This window comes from Babylonia areolata, chromosome 2 (genome assembly GCF_041734735.1).
Source record: "Babylonia areolata isolate BAREFJ2019XMU chromosome 2, ASM4173473v1, whole genome shotgun sequence".
NCBI lineage: Eukaryota > Metazoa > Mollusca > Gastropoda > Neogastropoda > Buccinidae > Babylonia > Babylonia areolata.
In genome coordinates this window covers 53,066,717-53,089,216 of record NC_134877.1, presented here as the reverse complement: position 1 = coordinate 53,089,216, position 22,500 = coordinate 53,066,717, and the positions used below count along the sequence as shown (strand labels likewise).

The following is a 22,500-nucleotide window of genomic DNA, read 5'->3' as shown; positions in this document are numbered from 1 at the left end:
GAGTTTGTCCTCAGTTGGGTCTGCGTCAGGTTCTTCCATGACCGGCATGCACTTGATGGCATCGAGGGCTGAGTTGGACACCATGTTTTCTGTGGAGTAGAGGTCGGAGTAGTGTTCTGCCCATCTCTCCATCTGCTGGCTAGGATCGTTGATTACTTCCCCAGTGGAGGATTTGAGAGGGGCAGTCTTGCTCTGTGTTGGTCCCAGTGCCTTCTTGATGCCATCATACATCCCTCGGATGTTGCCTCTTTCAGCAGCTTTCTGTATCTCTTCGCTGAGCTTTGTCCAGTACTCATTTGCACATCGCCTGGCGTTAAACTGAATCTTAATCCTGGCGGCCCTGAGGATTTGCAGGTTCTTCTCACTATGTGACCGTTTGTACTCAGTGAATGCAGCGCGCTTGGCCTCAATACTGGGAGTCATCTCTGATGATTTGGCCTCAAACCAGTTGTGGGACTTCGCGGTTTTCTTCCCAAAGGTGGCCATGGCAATGCGGTGCATGGTGTCTCGTAGCGTTTCCCATCTTTCTGTGGCAGAGTCTCTGGGCTGCAATGCATCGAATTCTCTCTCAAAGGCCTCTGTGAACTGTTCTACAAGGTCTGGCTGAGACATCTTGCTGACGTCAATGCGTGAGTTCCCTTGTTTCTTTGAGCAGTGGGACTTCTTTGGTTGCAGTCTGATCTTGCAGCATACCAAAGAGTGGTCCGCGTCGCAGTCTGCGCTGTGGTAAGAGCGAGTGTGGAGAAGGTTTTTGATGGCAGCTCGTCTTACTAGGATCAGATCCAGTTGGTGCCAATGTTTTGAGCGCAGGTGCCTCCAGGAGACTTTGTGTTGGGGCTTCGTCTTGAAGAAGGAGTTGTCGATGCACAGTTCATGGCAGGTACAAAACACAAGTTGTTGCTGTCCATTCTCATTCATTTTCCCCACTCCAAAGGAACCAAGACAGGAGGGCCACGAATCGTTGTCTGCACCCACTCTGGCATTGAAGTCGCCCAGGAGAACAAGTTGTTCTGTCCTGGGGATGTTCCTTATGGTTGATGCGAGATTTTCGTAGAACTCATCCTTGGCGTCAGTGTTGGAGCATGTGCGCTGACGAGAGTGACATAGCCTTCGAGTCAATAGTCGTTCTGAACCGCCGCTGCCCGGTTCGATCATATTCAGCAGGCTGTTCCTGACTGCAATGCATACTCCGTGCTCTCTTGGGGCATCAGAGCTCTTTCCTTGCCAGAAAAATGTGTAGTCCCTCTTATTTAAGTTCCTGAGTCAGCCAGCCGTGTTTCCTGCAGAGTGGCAATGTCCACATTTAGTCTCTTCAGCTCGCTGTTTATGACGGCCGTCTTTTTTGCGTCGCTGATGTCTTGCAGATCTTGGGAGAGCCCAGGCATCATTGTCCGGACATTCCAACAGGCCAGTTTCATTGTTGACCCGTTTCTTGAAGTTTTCTTTTTGTCTGGTGCGGAAATTAACGACTTGCTTGTCAGATATTCTCCTAATCTTCATACACCCATAGAAGAAGGCAGGTCGTGGCGAGGGTCCCTCCCACCATCAGAAGCAACCCCTGGCGTCGGCTCTACGCCAACTGAGCGCTAACTTATAACCAGTAACTGTTGCTTCACGTGTTGTTCCGACGCTAGTGCCAGTAGCGAAGCTGGAGTGTCCTCTCCAGGTTTTAGGCGCAAGGTGCAAGGTGTTTGTGGATGGATGGACGGACATAAGCCTGGGCAATGTAATATGGAAGACAGGCTGTTGCCCATGCAGCTTGTCCCCTCTCTCCACCTCGCTGACAGATCCAAAGGAACAGCAAGGCCGTTACGTTTTGGTGCCAACGCGGCCGCAGGAGCTGCCGGAAAGTGACAAAGTTTGCCATCCAACCGCCTTAGGGGCCCCACACCGGATTTTCTGTCAGGGTTTACTCCCTTAGCTAGGTGGTTGCAGGTAGCTCTCCAGAGCTGGCGCCCTTTGATGGGTCATTTAATTCCACCAGGGTGTCTAGCCACCCTCCTCACCATCCTCCTGAGAGGACTGGTGGGGGTGCTGGTTTACTCGCCAGCAATTCGATCCTGTGACAGGTAGTACTGGGATCCAGGTTACCAGTAGCAGACATATCTATCTTACCTAATACGGACCAGTGTATAAAAATAGGTGGATAGCGCTTGCCTTCGTTGAGAGCCTTTGCTAACTGAAGCCAGCGGAAGTGTTCAATCAGCCATTTTGCTATTCGTGTCAGTATAGCGCGAAGCGGTAACTTCACATATACATAACCAAGCGCTCAGTAAGCTACGATGACTGCTTCACTGCAATATTTCACTTGTTCGCGGCGTTATTTAAGCTGACATTCCTGCGTGTGATTCCACAGCAAATTTGCGCAACGTGTCACTGCACTGTTTTCCTGTAATAACTTTGTTAAAAAAACACAAACAAAACAAACATTGGCAAATATCAATCGAGACACAACATTTAGCATGTGGTGGGGCCAAGCATAACACGATTTCTTCGAAGATACATGGTCAATGAACTTGAATTGCCATCGGAATGGTTCAGTACTGTACTGTGTATGTGTAACTGTGTTTGTATTCATGTGTGTTTATGTTATCGAAGAGAGAGACAGAGAGACAGAGAGAGAGACAGAGAGACAGACAGAGAGAGAACTATAATTGCAAATCATGTCATGATCGTGTCATCCACTTCATTGGGATGTTTTTTAAATTTCTTTTGGTGTGTGTGTGTGTGTGTGTGTGTGTGTGTGTGTGTGTGTGTGTGTACACTTTCATGTGACGTACCATATCGACCAGAAGGGCTTCCAGGACAAAACCATCTGCCAAAAGACAGAGAAATAGATAAGTTCAAACCTGAATCCTGAGCACTTCTCTCAGAATCGTAATAACAACACAAGCAGCACGGACCACACTGCCACATGGCCACAACACACACACACACACACACACACACACTTCCGCATGGCAAACCAATCATGATAAAAGCTGGATCCATGTTGTCTTCCACAGGAATAACGGAAAAGGGGGGAACAAAACTTAAACTGTCGACTGTGACACACACAAAACGTGTGCTAATAGTGCTATATATTACTGCTTTTGTAATCACCATGTATCTTTCCATTACCAAATACAGTCAATGATTTTGTTTTGTAGATTACTATTGCAAGGCGGGTCTTACTGCGGAAGAGGAGGCAGAGGACGGTAAAAAGAAGAAGGAAGAAAAGCCAAAGATCGTCGGCTTTTTCGAAGTGGTGAGTTTGAACTGACGTGTCATGGAGATTTATCTCTTATCGGGCATTTTGCATATGTAGGAACTACAGGTAAAAAGTGGAGTGATGGCCTGGAGGTAACGCGTCCGCCTAGGAAGCGAGAGAACCCGAGGTCGCTGGTTCGAATCACGGCTCAGCCGCCGATATTTTCTCCCCCTCCACTTGACTGGTGGTCTGGACGTTAGTCATTCGGATGAGACGATAAACCGAGGTCCCGTGCGCAGCATGCACTTAGCGCAAGTAAAAGAACCCACGGCAACAAAAGGGTTATTCCTGGCAAAATTCTGTAGAAAAATCCACTTCGATAGGAAAAACAAATAAAACTGCACGCAGGAAGAAAAAAAAAAAAAAAAAAAGGGGGAGGGGGTGGGGGTGGTGGTGGCGCTGTAGTGTAGCGACGCGCTGTCCCAAGGAAGAGCAGCCCGAATTTCACACAGAGAAATCTGTTGTGGTGGTAAAAAAAAAAAAAAAAAGGAAAAAAAAAAAAATACAAATGCAAAACACTGTTTGATCTGATGGTCAGCTGACAGCGTTGAATGAAATGGGTCTTAGTGTTCGGGCTAACATTATATAGGGATCTCTCTCTCTCCCTCCCTCCCTCCCTCCCTCCCCTCTCCCTCTCTCTCTGTGTCAGTCTGTGACTCTGGTCTGTTGCTGTTTCTGTCTCCCTCAAAGGAGAAAATAATTGGACAGACGGACAAGATAAATGGATCGGATCACATCAACAGATAGAAAGACAGATGGCTGTGTGAAGGTAGATATGCAAGTTGAGAGATGATAGGTAGACAGACATGTGAGATGTATAATATATATTTATGAAACTAAATTATGTGTAGAAGAAAAAAAAAGCAGGAAAAGTGTATGATGTCAATGAAATTCACGAAAAAAAAAAAAAAAAAAATCGTGGCTACTCAAATTCACTGAAAAAGATTCAAATTCTTGAAAGACTAAAATGTAAAGACAAAATGTGTGTGTGTGGGTGTTTAGCAGTTTCTGAGTTCATTTATTTGCTTTTTTTCTGTCAGCTCTTCAAAATATGAGTATATTGGCCCAATTTCACGCGTGTGCATGCACACACACACACACACACACACACACACACACACACACACACACACACACACACACACACACAATCAGAAATAAAAACAAGAAACAACAAACAAAATGAAATATGAGAGATAGACGAAACAGCGTGTGGACACAGCTCTATGGACACTGAAACAAGTTTTTCTGTTGATGATTGCAGTTCAGGTATTCTGATGGCTTGGACAAACTGCTCATGGTTGTGGGGGCGATAAGTGCTGCCGCAAATGGTGCTGCTTTTCCGGCTATGATCATTGTGTTCGGTGACATGAATGATCTCTTCGTCAACACGGGTATCTACACTGATTTCCTGGACGACATTGGTGCTTTCTTGACATCCGTCAGTGAGACAAAAGAGTCGATGTTGGCAGATTCTTCAAAACTCCAGTGAGATTGACGTGAATGATACTGGCTTTTTTTTCATGCTAAAAAGTACTTTTTTGGCTTGTGTGTGTGTTTACCCCGTGCTTCACTTTGTGTGTGTGTGTGTGTGTGTGTGTGTGTGTGTGTGTGTGTGTGTGTGTGTGTGTGTGTGTGTGTGAGAGAGAGAGAGAGAGAGAGAGAGATAGAGAGACAGAACTTTAACACAATCTATTTCTCTAGAAATATTTTGTGAACACCAAGAATAGCTTAAATTTGAAAAACAACAAATTTTGCATACATTATAATTATAATGATAATGCAATTCTGGGAGCACAGAAAGTTAAAAAGAAGCAAAAAAAAAAAAAAAAAAAATCCAAAGTTGAGTAAATGTTATATTAACTATTTCTTATTCCCATAATTGATAGGAGTTATCATATCTTTTTTAGTTCGAGTAGGAATTTCATCTGCTTGATATGGAAATAACATGGATGCATACATCTATCAGCAGCAGCAAAATTCTAGGAAGTAATGGGGCATGAATCTGAAAATGATGTGGGAAATACTCTTAAAAACAGATCTCACTCCTCTAAAACACTAGATTTTAAGGTATGACTCGAGGTGTAGAAAAGTTGTGTTTTATACTCAGAATGAAGGTCTGTCTTCCACTGTCCACATTTACCCAAGTTGACGTTTTGTATTTAAAAGTATTCCTTTCATGAATATTCATAATCAAATATGCATATATACCAATAGTTATTGATAACATTTTGAAAGGAGGCAAAGAAAGCCTCCAAATTATATTCAGATCATGAATTGTGCATAGGCCTCACCTGCTGTAAAATATATCCATAGGCCTCATCACCTACTGTAGAATGTCCAAAAAGGATCAACAGTCCTTGGTTTCGACTTTGTTTAACTTAATTCACACTACGCATGCACATTTGAAATCGTTTTCTGCTTCGTCATTATTTGGAGAGAAATGTTCATATACAATCACAGTTGATTGTAGTTTTTTTGTTTTTTGTTTTTTAATGAGCGTTCGTGTTGACGGATTCTGACAATGAGTCGTCCCTTTTATTTTTTGAATGGCGTCTTTGATCAGAGATAAGTGCATTAGTCTCCAATTCATCTAATCCACCGTTGATGATTTTGCTGAAAGAACTGGATTGTCCACAGTAATTTCACCTGAAGATGCGTTTGATGATTTTGTTACGATTTATCAAAGCCAAAACGTTGTAATGAAGACAGGGAAAGTTTGATAGATTCATTTTATGAGAGTAAGATAATGAAATGGTGATTGATTGAGCATGCTTTAGATAGAATAGCTCCATTTCCAGCACACATTTGACAAAAACTCGTTTCTGATGGCGGTGAGCAAATTTATGATTTGGATTGTTATGTATGTACTTGTAGCCCCCTACCCCTCCGGCCCCATCATTTTCGGTTTGGTTTTGCTGTACAACATAAATCACATGTGAGTCGTGTGAAGGCTTTGTCTCTTTTCTGGTTTTTGAGTGAATACCTGTGCACGCACACACACATGCACATTTTTACAAAACATAGTCATATATATCAGTGGATGCAGCATCTCTCTCTCTCTCTCTCTCTCTCTATATATATATATATATATATATACATGTGTGTGTGTGTGTGTGTGTGTGTGTGTGTGTGTGTGTGTGTGTGTGCTGACTGCCTTTGATTACTTCTTCAGAGGATACTGCAGTCAGATATCTACCTTCTACAATGGTACCAAAACTTGTCCCAGTGACTACATCACCGATAGAATTTTGGATGAAATGACGACTTTTGCCATCTACTATGTCAGTAAGTAATCATAATTTTTTCCATCTGCTATGTTGGCAGGTAATCACTTACCAATAAGCACATCACTACCATCTAATCATGTCGGGAAGTATGGATAATCCTTTTCTTTTTTCCTGTCTACAAATCTGTAAATGATCGAAGGTTTTGTAGTTAGTGTCTGAAGTAGTAACAATCATCAATTTTGCTACTTCTCTGTCAGAAAAGAATTTTTTGTGTGTCATCTTCTGTGTCATAGGCTGGAATAGCTCGGTTGTTAGAGCGCAAGACTACTGTATCTGAAGATCATGGGTCATTGAATCTCCACTGAGCTAAATGGGTCAAGGTCTTTCTTTCCCTCAGAGTTAACCTCGTTTCTGACTCCATTTGCTACAAGTTTTTCACTGAGACAACGAACCCGAGGTTCTGTGTGCGTGGCATTAAAAACAGTCGCATAAGCAAACAGTCCCACCCCCAAAAAAACTGCGATTGTTCAGGTTTATTCATGATAATGATATCAAAGCAGTGTTCCCTATGTGTACAAATTTGTCCATTCAGGAAAAGAGAAAAAAGAACTCGCCAAGTGGAAATAGAATTTCTTTGTTTTCGTCACAGTCACATTCTTTTCTCCCCAGTCCAGTTGAACCAAAATTAAATTTCAACTTGTAATACGTAATTCATTTCAATCAAATTGTTTGAAATCGAATGGTGAAAGCTATAAAGTTTTATAGGCATTCACTGATATTTGGATTAGGCCCCTGCTCCTGCTCTTGATGTAATCAGTACATTGTAGCATTTATCGGAAACTGTGTCATATACTAAGACATAATCATTAAATGCTAAATCTTAAAGAATGGATCACAATATATAAAGATTTGGTTTACCATCATTTGATTATGTTGTTTTGAATACTGTCAGACTGAATCACTATTTTTGTGTTCATTTGAATACATTTGGTTTATTCAAATCCTTTGCAGTCATTGGTGTAGTGGTTACTGTGTGCGGTTACGTACAAGTTGTCACCTGGATGACAGCTTCTGAAAGGCAGTCCCATCGCATCAGAAATCACTTTTTGTACAACGTTCTGCGACAGGACATTGGATGGTTTGATACTCATGAATCTGGAGAACTCACCGCTCGACTGGCTGAGTAAGTCTATCCGCTCCATTTTGTTTTAGAAAAAAATGAAACCAGAAAACACGTCGTTTTATCCAAAGGTGAATTATTTGCAGAAAATCAATGAACAAACACATTAGTATTAACTATTTATTCCATAACTACATTTTTAAAAATCCATAACACCAGCACGACTAAGACTAGTTGTAGAGAAAATTTGGGTGTCTTGCTGAAAGTTACAACTTTCTTGTTTTGAACAGTATCATCAGTAAATTTCACACATTTCAGGGATTCTTTTCAATTTAATCTATAGGCTGGTATGATTTGGGACATTTTAGATATCAATGAGAAATGTAAAGCGAGAGCTGTATGATCAATGGTTTCTCAGTTGCAATGGAAAGTCATTTACAGCCTAGTCTATTGTGAAGGATCATTACTCTCAAACTAGGAGGCAAGATTGTACTGGCTCTTAGTGCTGCAGCCTTGGGGGTTAGCTGGCCTTTGGGAACCATCTCAACGCCAACTGTCCTAAAACCTCTTGGCCGAGAGTGGGGGTGTAACCTGAGCAAAACATTCTCCACTATAATAAAATTCTAGCCCAGATAGTCGGGACAGCAGTTGCCTCTTCTGCTATTCTGATGGTCATAGTCGGACACGACGATCATATATATATATATATATATATATATGTGTGTGTGTGTGTGTGTGTGTGTGTGTGTGAGAGAGAGAGAGAGAGAGAGAGAGAGAGAGAGAGAGAGCAAAATAAAAGATTTGTGTTCTGTTCATTTTGTAACATTCTTTTCCGTTATTTGTTTGTGTGCATTCATAAAGTTTTGCTCACTGGGGATTTTTCTTCTCTTTCACACCTGGGATTTTGTGGTTTGTGACTGCAGCGACATCCTCAAGATCCATGACGGGATTGGGGACAAGGTGGCGACACTGATCCAGGGGTACTCTGGCACCATTTCTGGCTTCATCATCGGCTTCTACTACGGCTGGAAACTGACTCTCGTCATTCTTACCGTCAGTCCTCTGTTGATTGTATCAGCTGCTCTATTTGGAAAGGTGAGTTGCTCATTCAGTGTGTATGTGTGTGTGTGTGTGTGTGTGTGTGTGTGTGTGTGTGTGTGTGTGTGCTGGCAAAATTTATTAGAAACGCACGTTTGTGTATATTCGCATATACAAACACACGCATACAAGTACAAGCAAGCATACACACGTGAATGTTAAAGTAACTGCTAAGATACTTTGAATGAAAACACACGCATACACGCACAAACATGCATACACATATGACTGTTAAAGTAACTGCTGAGATACTTTGAATAAAAAAACCTTCTCTTCATTCATGCATATATGATATATATATATATATCTATATTGACACACGCGCACATTACATACACACGTACATACAGTGTCCTGAGTTCAGTCCCCAGTTTCGGTGGGCCAAGTGTGGAGAAATTTCCTATCTCACAGGTCAACGTATGTGCAGTCCTGTTTGTTTCTGAACCTACCTCGTGTGCATACGCATGCAAAAGATAAGATATATAGATTAAAGATCCTGTAATCCATGTCAGCGTTCGGCGGGTAATGGACATATATCCAAGAAAACGGAGTAGGGCGGGCTGCCTACAGGGCGGGGTAAATACGGTCATACACATGAAAGCCCATTCATGCATACAAGTGAATGTTGGAGTTGCAGCCCACGAACGCAGAAGAAATAGACAAGTTGTCTAATTTATGAAACATTCTGTCTGCCTCACTATTCCAGCTTGCTGCATCCATTACAACCAAAGAAATGGCAGCCTACGCCAAGGCTGGTGCCGTGGCAGAAGAAGTGTTCAGTTCCATACGCACTGTGGTGGCTTTTGGTGGCCAGGAGAAAGAGGCACAAAGGTGAACTGTGGTGTGATTGGTGACTTTCACACGAAAGAAATCATTCTGCAGTCACAAATATGCATCTTTCATGGGTTTGCAAACATATGTTGTCCACTTGCTTGCAGGCATGCACTTGCACATGCAGTGACAATTTGCCTTGTTGTTGCCACGTACAGGGGGTTAGTGATTAGCAATTTGTTGCCAATACCACTAAACTGGCTTTAATTTAATTTCCAAATGGATCAATAAAGATGTATTGTATTGTAGACACATTCATTGGGGCAGCATAAAAATGTACAGGTAAATCAAAGTTGTTTTGTGGTCACTTAGAGATATAAAAACATGTGCATTATTATGCTGTGCCATTGCATAAGCATTCCTGCTTCAGGGATAGTTGTGCATTATAAGTTTAATTGTTAAATTTTCCATTTGTGGACAAGAATGTTATGTATCTACAAAATGAAATATATTGCAACTTGAGGAAAGGAAGCTACTACAGAAATATGATTCTGATTGCATATTCATGGACATATTCTGAAAAATTATCTGTATGTGTTCTCAGGTTTCAGCTGAAAGAGTGTATCAATGTATATACTGGTAGAAAGTGTGTGGAAAAAAAGTCCAGTATGTATGTTCTTGTAACATCAGTATCTGACATCAGCTGTTCACTCATGAGCAGACGTCTTTCATGATGTAAAATGAGGTTGTGTGTCCGTCATGTAATCAACAGATTAAAAAAGTTCCCCTTTTCTATTCCCTCCTTTTACAAAAGAAACTCTTTGTGTATCAGTGTGTCTGTCATTCCATCTCTCTGTTACGTCTATTGTCTCTGTCTGCCTGTCTGTCTATACCCACCACTGTGTTTCAGTCGTGAAATGTGAATGAAAATGTTGATTGCAGGTGAAATTGGACATTAAAAAAGGATAGTGAAATTGGACATTAAAAAAGGATAGGTCTGTATTCACCTACTGGACAGAGAAGGGACATAGGTTAAAACACAAAACGAGACAGGGAAACGAAGTTTTGAGTTATAATCTTTGTCCATTCTCCTGGTCAGAATACATCACATTTGTGTCTTGTTTTCAGGTAAGAATAGTACTATCCTCTTATAACTGTGAAACATTTAATTGGTCTGTCACTGTACATCTGCAGGTACAAGAACAATTTGGGTGAAGCCAAGGCCTTCGGCGTCAAAAAAGGCTTCACAGCGGGACTGTCAATGGGTTTTGTGTGGTTCGTCATCTTTGGGTCCTATGCCTTAGGGTTCTGGTATGGTGCTAAGCTGACTCGAGATGAACCAGACAACTACAGTGTGGGCAAGATGTTAATTGTAAGTTCATTTCTTATTCTCCTCATTGGTTTATTGTCTATTTACTACAATGTGGTTTAGACAATTGTTCATTCATTTCAGAACATGCATACATACTCATACAGTGGATGTGCAGAATGGATTTGGGATTGTACATGGGGGTGGGGTATTTAGATACTTGTAAAAAGAGCTGAAAGTCGAGTGATGAGACATAGAGTGGAAGGGTCAAAGTCAGCAATAAGGGACAATTTGAATTCTCTGTGAAGTAGAGAGTATATGCCCATCTATCTATCTATCTGTCTATCTCTATCTATCTATCTATCTGTGGGTATGTGTGTGTCACTGTGTCATGCATGTATGTCTGTGCGATGGAAAAAATAAATGTGGAACACAAACGCCCCAATGCTTATGGTTGTGCACTCGTTATAAAATGAAAGATTTGAAAAAAAAAACCAAAAAAAAACAACAAATCACATGGACAGTATGATGCGCATCTTTTTAAAATGAATTCATGTATTTTACAGTAATATATTTTAAGTTAATTGATATTGCCATAAAATCATTTATTTAATGTTGCCATATGTTCCATATCCATTTATTTGGCGTTTATATCTTTGACTCCTTAAACTCTACTGTTAGATGTTCTTACTATTGTCACTATTGTCATTATAAGAAATTACGTTTGTTATAGAAAACAAAAGATCAGTGATCATTTTCCTGTTTTACCAGGTTTTCTTCTCCGTTCTGATTGGTGCATTTTCCCTTGGCAATGTCAGTCCCAGCATGCAAAGCATGGCCGCCGCCAGAGGTGCTGCGTACGTGATATTTCAGCTCATAGATTTGGTGAGTGGTCAATGGATTGTCTCTGTGTGCAGTGGATCAGAAAGACGAAGTGAGCATTACAGACAAAGAAATAGGCTTTCCGTCGTATATTGAATTCGACTTGCAATTTGTGAAGTGAGATGATTCATTCAGTTTATTGTATGACTGTTGTGAATATAAAGTCTTTGAATTATGTGTGATTTAGAAAACAAATGAAGACCCATTTGAAACACAGATAACTTGAATTTATTTTGAATACCCTTGTCTAATATATATTAACTTTCATGTATGTATGTTTACACATCTATGTCTCAGTAATTTATTGCATACATGTATACAGTCTGATATTGGTGTGATATAAACTGAAAAGGCATGTAAATAGCCATAAGGGTAATTATCAGTGCAAGTCCAATAAATTTGTATTAACAGGTATATGCTTCCCTTTACATGCCAGCTCACTAATGAACATTCACAGTGTGTGTGTGTGTGTGTGTGTGTGTGTGTGTGTGTGTGTGTGTGTACATGCATGCTTGTGCATGCTCATGCATGTGTTCATGTGAATGATATGTATGTTCGTTTGGATAGGTGTGTGTGTGTGTGTGTGTGTGTGTGTGTGTGTGTGTGTGTGTGTGTGTGTGCATACACGGTGATGCATGCACATACATATACATGTGTACAATTTTGTACATGTGTGCACGCACACACACATGCGCCCATCTCTGTCTCTCTCTATCTCTCTTTACAGGCAGTAATGTGTTTCTGCTCTGGGTTGCAGAAATCCAAGATCGACAACATGATGGAGGGTGGCAAGCGTCCATCAGGAGTTACAGGAACTATCTCTTTTCACAATGTTTACTTTTCTTACCCTTCCAGGCCGAAGACAATGGTAAGTCAAAGCTCATAGTCCATTAAATGTGCAGTGTGTTACGTTCAGAAAGGAAGTGACGTTTTGACTCCAGTTTTTTGGTTTGTTTAGCTGATCCATCGCCAGCAGCGTTTCAGTGGCATAACGTCCACCGTCACTCATTCCAAGTCAAGCAGAGGTTTCTCCTTGTCAAGTTTTTTTGTGTGCATGTTTTCATTTTGGGCAAAGATCAGCACAGGATTGTTACTAATTTTTTAAATTTTTTTTTTATAGATTATGATAATGACAAACTGCTCAGTATCAAAGACAGTCCAGTTTCAGTCCAGAACAATTTTTGTGAAGAGATTCATTATTAGCCCAGACATGATATTGCCCAGAGGCATAAGCAAGTTAATATCTTTGTGCTATAAAGTCATTTTATCAAGATGCACCTTAACTGGTTGTTGGTACGTCTGGTAGACAGAGGCCTGGTGTCAACCTGAAACTGAGGGTAACTAACGTAATGCAAACACAGAAACACAAAGCCATCACTGATTGAAGTGAAAGGTCATCAAGGACAGTTACGTTACTGTTTGTAATAACTGAAATCTTTAATGCAAGACAAATAGAATTTCTTCACATTTTATCACACATTTTTGTCCACATGCTGGTTGTTTAATTTTTTGTATGGTAACAAAACAAAAATTGTGTATGATGGTATTTTGAAACCAACAGATGAAGACATTTTCTGTTTCATATAAATTGTGTGTGTGTGTCCGTATGTGTTTTTGACTCATTTGTGTAAATAATATGAGTCTATGCAATAACCCGGGTTTGGGTTCTCTCTCTCTCTCTCTGTGTGTGTGTGTGTGTGTGTGTGTGTGGTAAACTAATATTGTGATTTCCTCTGAAAATACTTTGTCTGCTGATACCAAATGTAAATTGAACATAGTGGGAAAAATTCTTCACAGTCATACCAGTAATACGTTGTAAGTATTCCGGATTAAGCTGTATTTCTCGATCATGAACAGATTATTTCCTTGAGAATCCAGATCCAGAAAATCGGAAATTAATATTTGGGTTTGAAGATAGCCTGACCTCGTTTTTCTTGTTTGCAAATAAAAGAAAAGAAATGCAAATTTTGGACAGAACACATACAGTGACACAAACTATATCATCGACGTTTTTACTGCATATGAATATTCTAAAGTGGATACTGTGTTTACTTGAATGAACATAAAAGAGACAATTGGCAAAGCCTTCAAGACTCACTTGTGCTTCTCGCTTTATCCAGTAAAGGAATCCCGAGGAGAAAAAAAAAAGAGATTTAAAAAATCATTGAAAACTGTTCTGTATTAAATATGATATATGAAATAAGCTTTGGAGGAAAAAAAAAAGACAAAAAAAGGGCATGCCAGCGGGATCGAACCATGCATGTTCAGTTCCGAAGCAAGCAGACTAATCCCAACTGCTGCAGCGCATCTGACGTCATTTGACAGAATTTGCTATTTAAAACAATGTTGACGTTTTCTTCTTCGTGTGATAAATGGATGTGATTATAGTGGACGTAAAAACGCTGTTTAAATCATGTATTTTATGTGTTTTATCATATCTCGATTATTCTTTTATTTCGGTGGTAAGGGAGACGCTGCCATCGCTTCAAGCACATCGCAACACGCTGTAGATCTCTAGATCTGCTCGAACCAGTCTACAGCCAGGCGAAAAAAAGATTCAATTTTTCTTTTATGTTGATTCCAGTTAATTCAGTGTCCACTTTAGAATATCTATATATGCAGTAAACACGTCGATGATGCAGTTAGTATCACTGTATGACTTCTGTCCAGAATTGGTATTTCTTGCCTTTTAATTGTGAACAAGAAAAACAAGGTCATGTCGTCTTCGGACACAACCTACCTTCTCGTGGCTCAGTGGGAAGCAGTTTTTAGAATTTTCGGATTTCGGAACGAATCTCAACGAAATAAACTGTTAATGATTCGGAACTACGGCATAATTCGGGAGGCTTACAACCTGTTATTGACATGACTGTGAAGATTTTTTTCATAGTATGTTTAAGCCAAATTTGGTATTGGCAGACAAAGTATGTTCAGATAAAATGGCAATGCTAAAGTTTACCACGGACACACAGACAACTGAACACCAGGTTATAACATAGACTCACTTTGTTTACACAAGTGAGTCAAAACTGAATAGACCGACGAGTTGTAGTTTCTGTCAGCCTTCGAAAACGGACCTCCGCAGATATGGAAAAAAAAACGGCTACATGTTGCAGTATTTCTGTGTGATGGCAACGTCTCCTTTACGGGGGACTTAAAAGAATTTCTTAAATAAACGAGATATACCACAATGACTTGCGACCCAAAGATGCGTGGTTCGAACCTGCTCTTATGCCCCCCCCCCGCCCCCCCCCCCCCCCCCCCCCCGAAGCTTTATGTTATTAAATACAGATCGAAATTTGATGTTTTTTGAAACTTTTTTTTTTCTTGTTATTTTTTAATGTGTATCACAAGTGAGTCTTGAAAGCCTTGCCTCTTTTGTTTGTTTTGTTTTGTGTGTACTCATCCAGTACAGACTTCAGAACTCCTTTCAGTCCCCCAAACCTGTTCAAAGACATTAGGCCGAAGGACCTTTCAGTATCAAGCACATTCTGACTGGAATTCTCTTCCACTGGATCTCCATCACTTACCAACGCTGTCCTCTTTCAAAACAAAATTGAAAACCCACTTGTTCAAGCAGACTTTTGGGTGAGATGAAGCATAGTGTTTGTCTGCAGTCTTCCTCCTCCAGCCCACCCAACTTTACCCACAATTGAAGTCATCATGTCGTGTCTGTGTGCCTGTGCCTGGATATTTACTGCATGTGTGCGCTCTATGTGTGTGCGCGTGTGCGTGTGTAGGACATATTTTGTGTCGTGCGTGTGCGTGTATGTGTTATTGTTCATATCTGCAATTTGCGGTATTGTCTTGGTGTATATAGATACACATATGTGTTGTTGTTCTCATGTGCATATGTATGTTGTATATGAATTGATTCATATGAGGTGCTTTGAACCCGTTATATGGGGAGTTTGCGCCATATAAGCACAATTATAATTATTATCATTTTGTGCTTGTGGGTGGGTGGGTGTTAATGCATGTGTTCACTTCCTTGCATATGAACAGGTCCTGGATGGACTCAGCCTAACAGTCAGTCCGGGGAAAACGGTGGCCTTGGTAGGGTCAAGTGGCTGTGGTAAGAGCACAACTGTCCAGCTTCTGCAGCGTTTCTATGACCCCCTGGAAGGACAGGTGTGTATCGATGAGTATGAACTGATATTTACACCAAACAGTGCACGTACACTCATATTTACTTGCGGACACAGACGTATTAACTTATGGAAATAGCCTGGAGAGAGAGACAGATAGAGGGATGGAGAGAGATAATGATAACGATAACAATGTTTTATTCAAGAAAGGTCATGGCCACATTTGAAGAGGTTCGAATAAATAAAACACGTTTTTGGTTATAATGTGCACACTTTTCAATACAGCAGCAGTCTAGCTGTTTCACACTTGACTTTCCTGATTTTTTGAAGGTCAAGCTGGATGGTGAAGATCTCCGAAATCTAAACGTTCGATGGCTGCGCAGTCACATTGGTGTGGTATCCCAGGAGCCTGTCCTCTTTGCCACCACCATTGCTGAAAACATCCGCTATGGCTGTGAAGGGGTCACAGAAGAGCAGGTCATTCAAGCAGCCAAAAATGCCAATGCCCATGACTTCATAATGAGTTTACCTGAGGTTGGTTGATTCTCTTTTTCTTTTACACCTTGTCATTTGTTTATTTGTCCGAAGTCTAAAGAAAATATGTTGAATGTATTATTATCAAAGATAGTAATGATCTGAACATTGAGTTTATGTGCCTGTGTCTTTGGTATTTTACTAAACTCTAAGCAAAATTAAAGCGTAACATTTTAATGAAAACATATAATCATTTTTAGATTTTACTGTTGACATAAACAGGCATGGCAGATTATACTAGATTTTTGTGATTTCAAGTGGCGATTGGCTTCAAACTTGACGGCTGTGTTCTAACTGCAGAAATATGAGACCTTGGTGGGTGAACGTGGAGCTCAGTTGTCAGGGGGACAGAAACAGCGTGTTGCCATCGCTCGTGCCCTTGTGCGCAACCCAAAGATCCTTCTGCTGGATGAAGCCACCTCTGCCCTGGACACAGAGAGTGAAAAGATTGTGCAGGATGCTTTGGATAAGGTGAGTTCAGATCGTTTTGATTAAGCCTAGACTATTAATTTTGGAGTATCTTTTGTTTTTTTACTTGTGATTTCCCAGTTAAAATAGGAGTTATTTCCAAGTATGGGCTTCTTGATAAGGATTTCCATTCAGTTTGCTCGGTGCTTCAGTACAGGACAAGAAATGACAAGCCTTAGAATAACATTTTTGTATCTGTGAAAAATAAGGTGTACTTTAACCTGTCACAGATGAAACCCAACAGTGTTGCTGAATCCACCTTGTCATAATTTTTTGAAAATTTGATGCACTGTAGTCACTGAATTTTCATATTTACCCCTGCTTGCAAGACACTTGCACATCTGAAATTATCCTTTTTTCATTGCCAGCAAATTTTCCTTTCAATTTTGGAATATAGGTATACTCATATTGCTTTTTGATAGGCTTCATACGCTAATTGTTTGTGTCCTGTAATTTTTGGAATATGTTGTTCTGATCACAGGCCAGACAGGGCAGGACAACCATCGTTATTGCCCATCGTCTTTCCACAATCAAAACGGCCGATATCATCATCAGCTTCAAGGACGGCAAGGTGTTTGGGCAAGGATCTCACGATGAACTGATTGCAAAGCAGGGAATCTACTACCAGCTTGTTATGAATCAGGTATACTGCAATGTGAAGGGTAGCAAATTATGTACAGTTATTGTGCAACATCTTCACTTAGTGTGAGAGAGGTGACATGAAGGTAGAGACACTTCAGATGCCATCATGTGAACCCGTTTTATGCTAGCTCAGATTTAAAATGAGGTTACATTTAGAATTTGTTTTCAGTATGCAGGTTGCATCCTGTTTCTGTGTCATATGAATCTCTTCATTTTTTTTCAGACAAACAAAAGTGCTGCTGATGAAGAAGAAGAAGAAGAAGAAGGTATGTATCATTCTATTTATTATTCAACAAAATTATTGTTGTGAGTGATTAGTACCTCTTTTGTCATCATCCACTGACCATGGCGTTACATTTTTTTTCTTTAAAGACATCAATAGTAAGATACACTTTTGCTGCTTCTTTCTTCACCTATCACCAGTAGATTTTACGTATGAAATATAATTACCGTTAAATTCAGACTATTTGCTGCATCTCTTCCCCTCATTGATCAAAATAAATCGCCCTGTGGGTTGGGCACTGATAGAATAGACCCACTGCCCTGCTTTGCATGTTGTAAGAGGCGACTAAGGCAGGACCACCTCGCCCGGAGGATAAAGGGGTTTGCGTAGGGTTAACTACCATACCTGTAGAAAAAGACCAGTTACAGAAGCATCGACGACAAAGAACCAAAACATTCACCTGGGCAAGGAAGGGTCTCTGTCCCGGAGACTAATGATGCAGTGCAGTGAAAGCCGAAAGGAAGTTGCAAGGCTGACTCCCCTTCTGACACCCAGGACAACAACGCGAGTAGCCACATGGAACATCAGGACGATGTATGAAGGAGGAAGAACCATCCAAGTAGCGAGAGAGATGAAAAACTACAAGATCGGAGTGCTAGGATTGAGTGAGACAAGGTGACTTCAGTCAGGACACATGAGACTTTCATCTGGAGAGCAACTGCTGTATTCAGGACACACAGAGGATGGAGCCCCCCACCCTGAGGGTATGGCCCTGATGCTGGCACCGGAGGCACAAGGGGCACTCATCAGCTGGGAACCTGTTAACTCAACTCCCGCATCATCACAGCCAAGTTTACCACCAAGAAGAATGACATCAGGCTGAACATCATCCAGTGCTATGCTCCCACCAATGATGCGGAAGAAGAGAAGAAAGATGACTTCTACCAACAACTACAGACAGTGATCGACAGAAGAGGAGCCAAAGACATAACCATACTGACAGGAGATTTCAACGCCAAGATCGGAGGGGACAACACCGGCTACGAGGACACCATGGGGACACACGGACTGGGACAGATGAATGAGAATGGTGAGCACTTTGCAGACCTGCGCGCCCTGAACCAGCTGGTGATAGGAGGAAGTATCTTCCCACACAAGCGCATCCACAAGACCACATGGAGATCCCCGAACCACGTCACGGAGAACCGGATCGACCACATCTGCATTAGCCACAAGTTCAGGAGATCATGGCAGGATGTAGGAGTGATGAGAGGAGCCGATGTGTCATCAGACCGCCACCTTCTTACGACGACAGTGAAACTTCGCCTCGAGAGATTCACTAACGCCAACAACACACGGACAAGGTACAATGTTGGACTGCTTAGAAACAAGGACACACAAGCAGCATTTCAGATCAGCCTTTCCAACAGGTTCCAGCCACTACAAGAGCTGATAGAAGACGGAGAGATGGACATCGAGACACAGTGGGAACACAGCAAGAAGTTCTGGCATGACACATGTGAAGAGGTCCTTGGCAAGAAGAAGACAGACTCAGCACAAGGAATGGATCTCTGCCTACACCATCCACAAGCTGGAAACAAGGAAAGAAGAAAACTTCGCTGAACACGAGCCGAACAAGAGCAACTAAGGCAAAAATTTCTGTTTTTCATATGCTTTGATGACCTGCTGGTTCCATTTGTTGTGGTTTTTCTTTACAGAGACCCATAGCTGAAAACAAAGGTTACTTTATTATTCCCCATTCTTTTTTGCCAGACAGCGGAGATATAGAGCTGCACAGACTTTTTAACGGGTGCTTCCGAAGATGAATTATTTTGATAAAGAGGGAGAGGGGACGATGGAAGGAGATACAGGGGCTGGGGGAGGAGGGGTGGAAGAAAGAAAAGGTGGGGTGGGGGATGAGAAGGTGAATTCAAAAGAAAAACTGATTCAGTTTGACCTTAAGTGTTGCAGCTATGTTCGTACATGAAAGTCTGCTTTATGTTCCTGTATTCAAAGTCAGTATCTTTGTCTTCCCCCGCCCTCCTCACCCCTCATTTCCCTCACCCACACGTGGGACAGTCACGTCACCCATAGCCGAGTCTGTAGACTTGCTAAAAAAGTAATGAGCAATTTGTGTCATTGGTAGTTAATTCTACCCTTACGTTCAGCTTGCAAGATTCACTTGTATTGGTTAGAAAAAGAATACTCTTTACATTACTGTCTGTTCAGTATCATCAAGCTTGTTTTTTTACAGCCCAGTGTTGCCTGGTGCAGCCTCTTGCAGGGGATATTATAAGAATTAAGTCTCGCTCTTGTGTGCGAAAACTTCAGTTCTCTGGGTTTTGTTTTGTCATATCCAATATAGACTGTAAAGTAACATGCCGAGAGGAGATGGTTGCAATACAAAATATTAAAACATGGCACTTGCAAGAGCAGTTATCTCTGCATGTGCACAGCTTCATCATCATGTTATCGTTTCTGACAGAGGAGATCAAGAAGTTCACCCAGAAAGGAGCACCAGACAGCACTCGACGCCAGCTGTCCCGCGCATTGTCAAACGAAGGGGAGAGACCGCAGCGTGCGCGTGGTACATCTGAGTCAGAGAGGACAGAAGAGAAGAAAGTAAGTGGAGACCTGACAGGCTGGGATATTATGGAGAAGGCCTTTGGTGACATACCATTTGTTAGTCATTTTCCAGACCTTGATAACTTTGTCAAAGAAAGACACTGAAAAATGTTTGTCAGACTAGTTTTATCTGAACAGCTTGATATTTCAGTTTGATAAAGGCTATCCGAATCCTTGAATTCTTTTTGTCATCGCTACTTTTAAAACATAGAAAGTTTCTTTAGTTATATATCATTAAAACAGTCACAACAACAGAATAAACTGACTGGTTGTTTGTAATACGCATTATGTATGTATACAGTGTTGCAAACAGATACCTGCTTGGTCACAAGAAGACAACCAGTGGCAGGGATGCACTAGACACACACACCACCCAAATGACACGGCGGCCCCTTGGCCTCAGCTGCGTGGCCATTCGTTCAGTCCATATAAGTCCGTGAGTCATACCAGTGATAGGTTGTAAGTCTTCCAGATAAAGCCGTATTTCCCGACTATGAATGGTTTATTTCAAGTTGCCGGAACGTATGTTTCGGTTTGAAGAAAACATGATATCGCGCTTTTTCTTCTTTGCAATCAAAAGAGAATAAATGTGAATTATGGACAGAACACATACAGTGACACTAATACATCACCAACGTGTTTACTGCATATGAGTATTTAAAAGTGGATACTGAATTTACTAGAATGAACGTTAAAAACAAATTCAATTGACGGCACTCCACAGTTTCGGTAGACCTGAGCCTGATGTACACCGGTCAGGAGAAAACGGCGACATGTCGTGGTGTGCCTGATGCAATGGCAACGTATCTTTTGTCACGAACTTTAAAAAACGTCTCAAATAATACACATGAAAAATAGGATGATTTAAACGGTGTTATCACCTCGAATACAGTAATCATTTTCTAGTGCTGATAAATTGTAAGTTTGAATATCAATTTTGGTTGCCAATTTGCAGATGCATATTAAGTCTACTTAAGTCTACTTGCTTCTGACCCTAGCGTGCTTGGTTGAATCCCAGTCCATTGCCTCTTTATTTCCCTTTTTTTCCCTTTTTTTCACTGTTAATCATATCTGGTATATATTACATTTTAACCCATTTTTAACAATCTCTCTCTCTCCTCCTTGGATAAAATGCGTTTCAAAAGTGAGTCTTCAAGGGTTTGCCTCTCTTGTGCTTTTTTTGTAAACAGTTTGGAGATTGTCGTACTTTTGAGCATGACACTTCTTGTGGAGGCTTACGGTTGTCTGACATGTTGTATGTTTTTTATAGGACGAAAAGGAAGAGCTGCCCAACGCCCCATTCACACGACTGATGCGGATGAACGCCCCAGAATGGGTGTACATTTTGCTGGGTTGTATCGGTGCAATTCTCAATGGGGGTGTACAGCCATCTTTCGCCGTCATTTTTAGCAAGATCATAGCGGTCAGTAGCCTAGTGCGTTTACTGAGGAGGGAGGGAAAGAGCATTTCGTCCAGATGAGAAACAAGAGACAGAATCTTGATTTTTATTACCACCCAGTTTTCATTTATTATTATACGGCTTGAGCCAAGCTATTGACTTAAAAAAAAGAAGAAAAAAGATCTAATTAAAGCACAGCTACGAGTAATACACCCTATGTGAAAATACATTTATGCTCAAATTAATGAACGAATGCATCCCCCGACCCCCGCACACACCCTTCACCACACACGCACACACACACACACACACACACGCACACACACCACAGAGTGAATCTTTAATTTGCTTGTATTTCATATCATCAGTCTGCATCACTAGTTAAGCATTTTGCATCACAATTTTCTGCATGAAACACTCACACACCAACAGAATTGCAATGCGAATAAGAGAAATCAGTTTATGACTTTTCCAGTCATGATCAAATGTACATGCTTTTTGTCTGAAGGTGTTTGCTGAGACTGATCAGGACAAGCAAGAGAAAGACATCATGATGTACAGTTTGCTCTCGCTCGGACTTGGTTTTGTTTCTCTTGCATCAGTGTTTATGCAGGTATGTGCAATTACTTCTACTTTTGACACTGCATCATGATTCATGAGCATACATATTTCAGCAGTTTGTTAGTTTAACTGGTCTTTCATTAATGTTCACAGAAATATGATCTCTGGAGCTGCATGTATGTCTTTAGTCATATTTTCAAAAAGAGGGGGAAACAGAATTTTCAAATAATTGAATTCTTGACATTGATTCAAAAGCAATGAATTTTATCACAAATTAGAGAAATCGAACAGTTCCTTTAA

The 22,500-nt window shown here is 41.0% G+C and overlaps 1 protein-coding gene across 1 annotated transcript in view; it reads left to right on the top strand.

The window, feature by feature from the left end:
• LOC143277736 (ATP-dependent translocase ABCB1-like) overlaps positions 1-22,500 on the top strand; it is a 46,171-nt gene that overhangs the window by 7,177 nt on the left and 16,494 nt on the right. Inside the window, exons 2-18 of the mRNA XM_076582640.1 lie at positions 3,150-3,247; positions 4,515-4,738; positions 6,426-6,538; positions 7,492-7,663; positions 8,524-8,695; positions 9,405-9,529; positions 10,664-10,841; positions 11,550-11,663; positions 12,418-12,528; positions 15,666-15,791; positions 16,079-16,282; positions 16,583-16,753; positions 17,232-17,393; positions 17,616-17,658; positions 20,101-20,237; positions 21,511-21,663; positions 22,148-22,252. Coding sequence (XP_076438755.1) covers positions 3,150-3,247; positions 4,515-4,738; positions 6,426-6,538; positions 7,492-7,663; positions 8,524-8,695; positions 9,405-9,529; positions 10,664-10,841; positions 11,550-11,663; positions 12,418-12,528; positions 15,666-15,791; positions 16,079-16,282; positions 16,583-16,753; positions 17,232-17,393; positions 17,616-17,658; positions 20,101-20,237; positions 21,511-21,663; positions 22,148-22,252 — 2,408 coding nt within the window. The remainder of the gene's footprint in view (positions 1-3,149; positions 3,248-4,514; positions 4,739-6,425; positions 6,539-7,491; positions 7,664-8,523; positions 8,696-9,404; positions 9,530-10,663; positions 10,842-11,549; positions 11,664-12,417; positions 12,529-15,665; positions 15,792-16,078; positions 16,283-16,582; positions 16,754-17,231; positions 17,394-17,615; positions 17,659-20,100; positions 20,238-21,510; positions 21,664-22,147; positions 22,253-22,500) is intronic.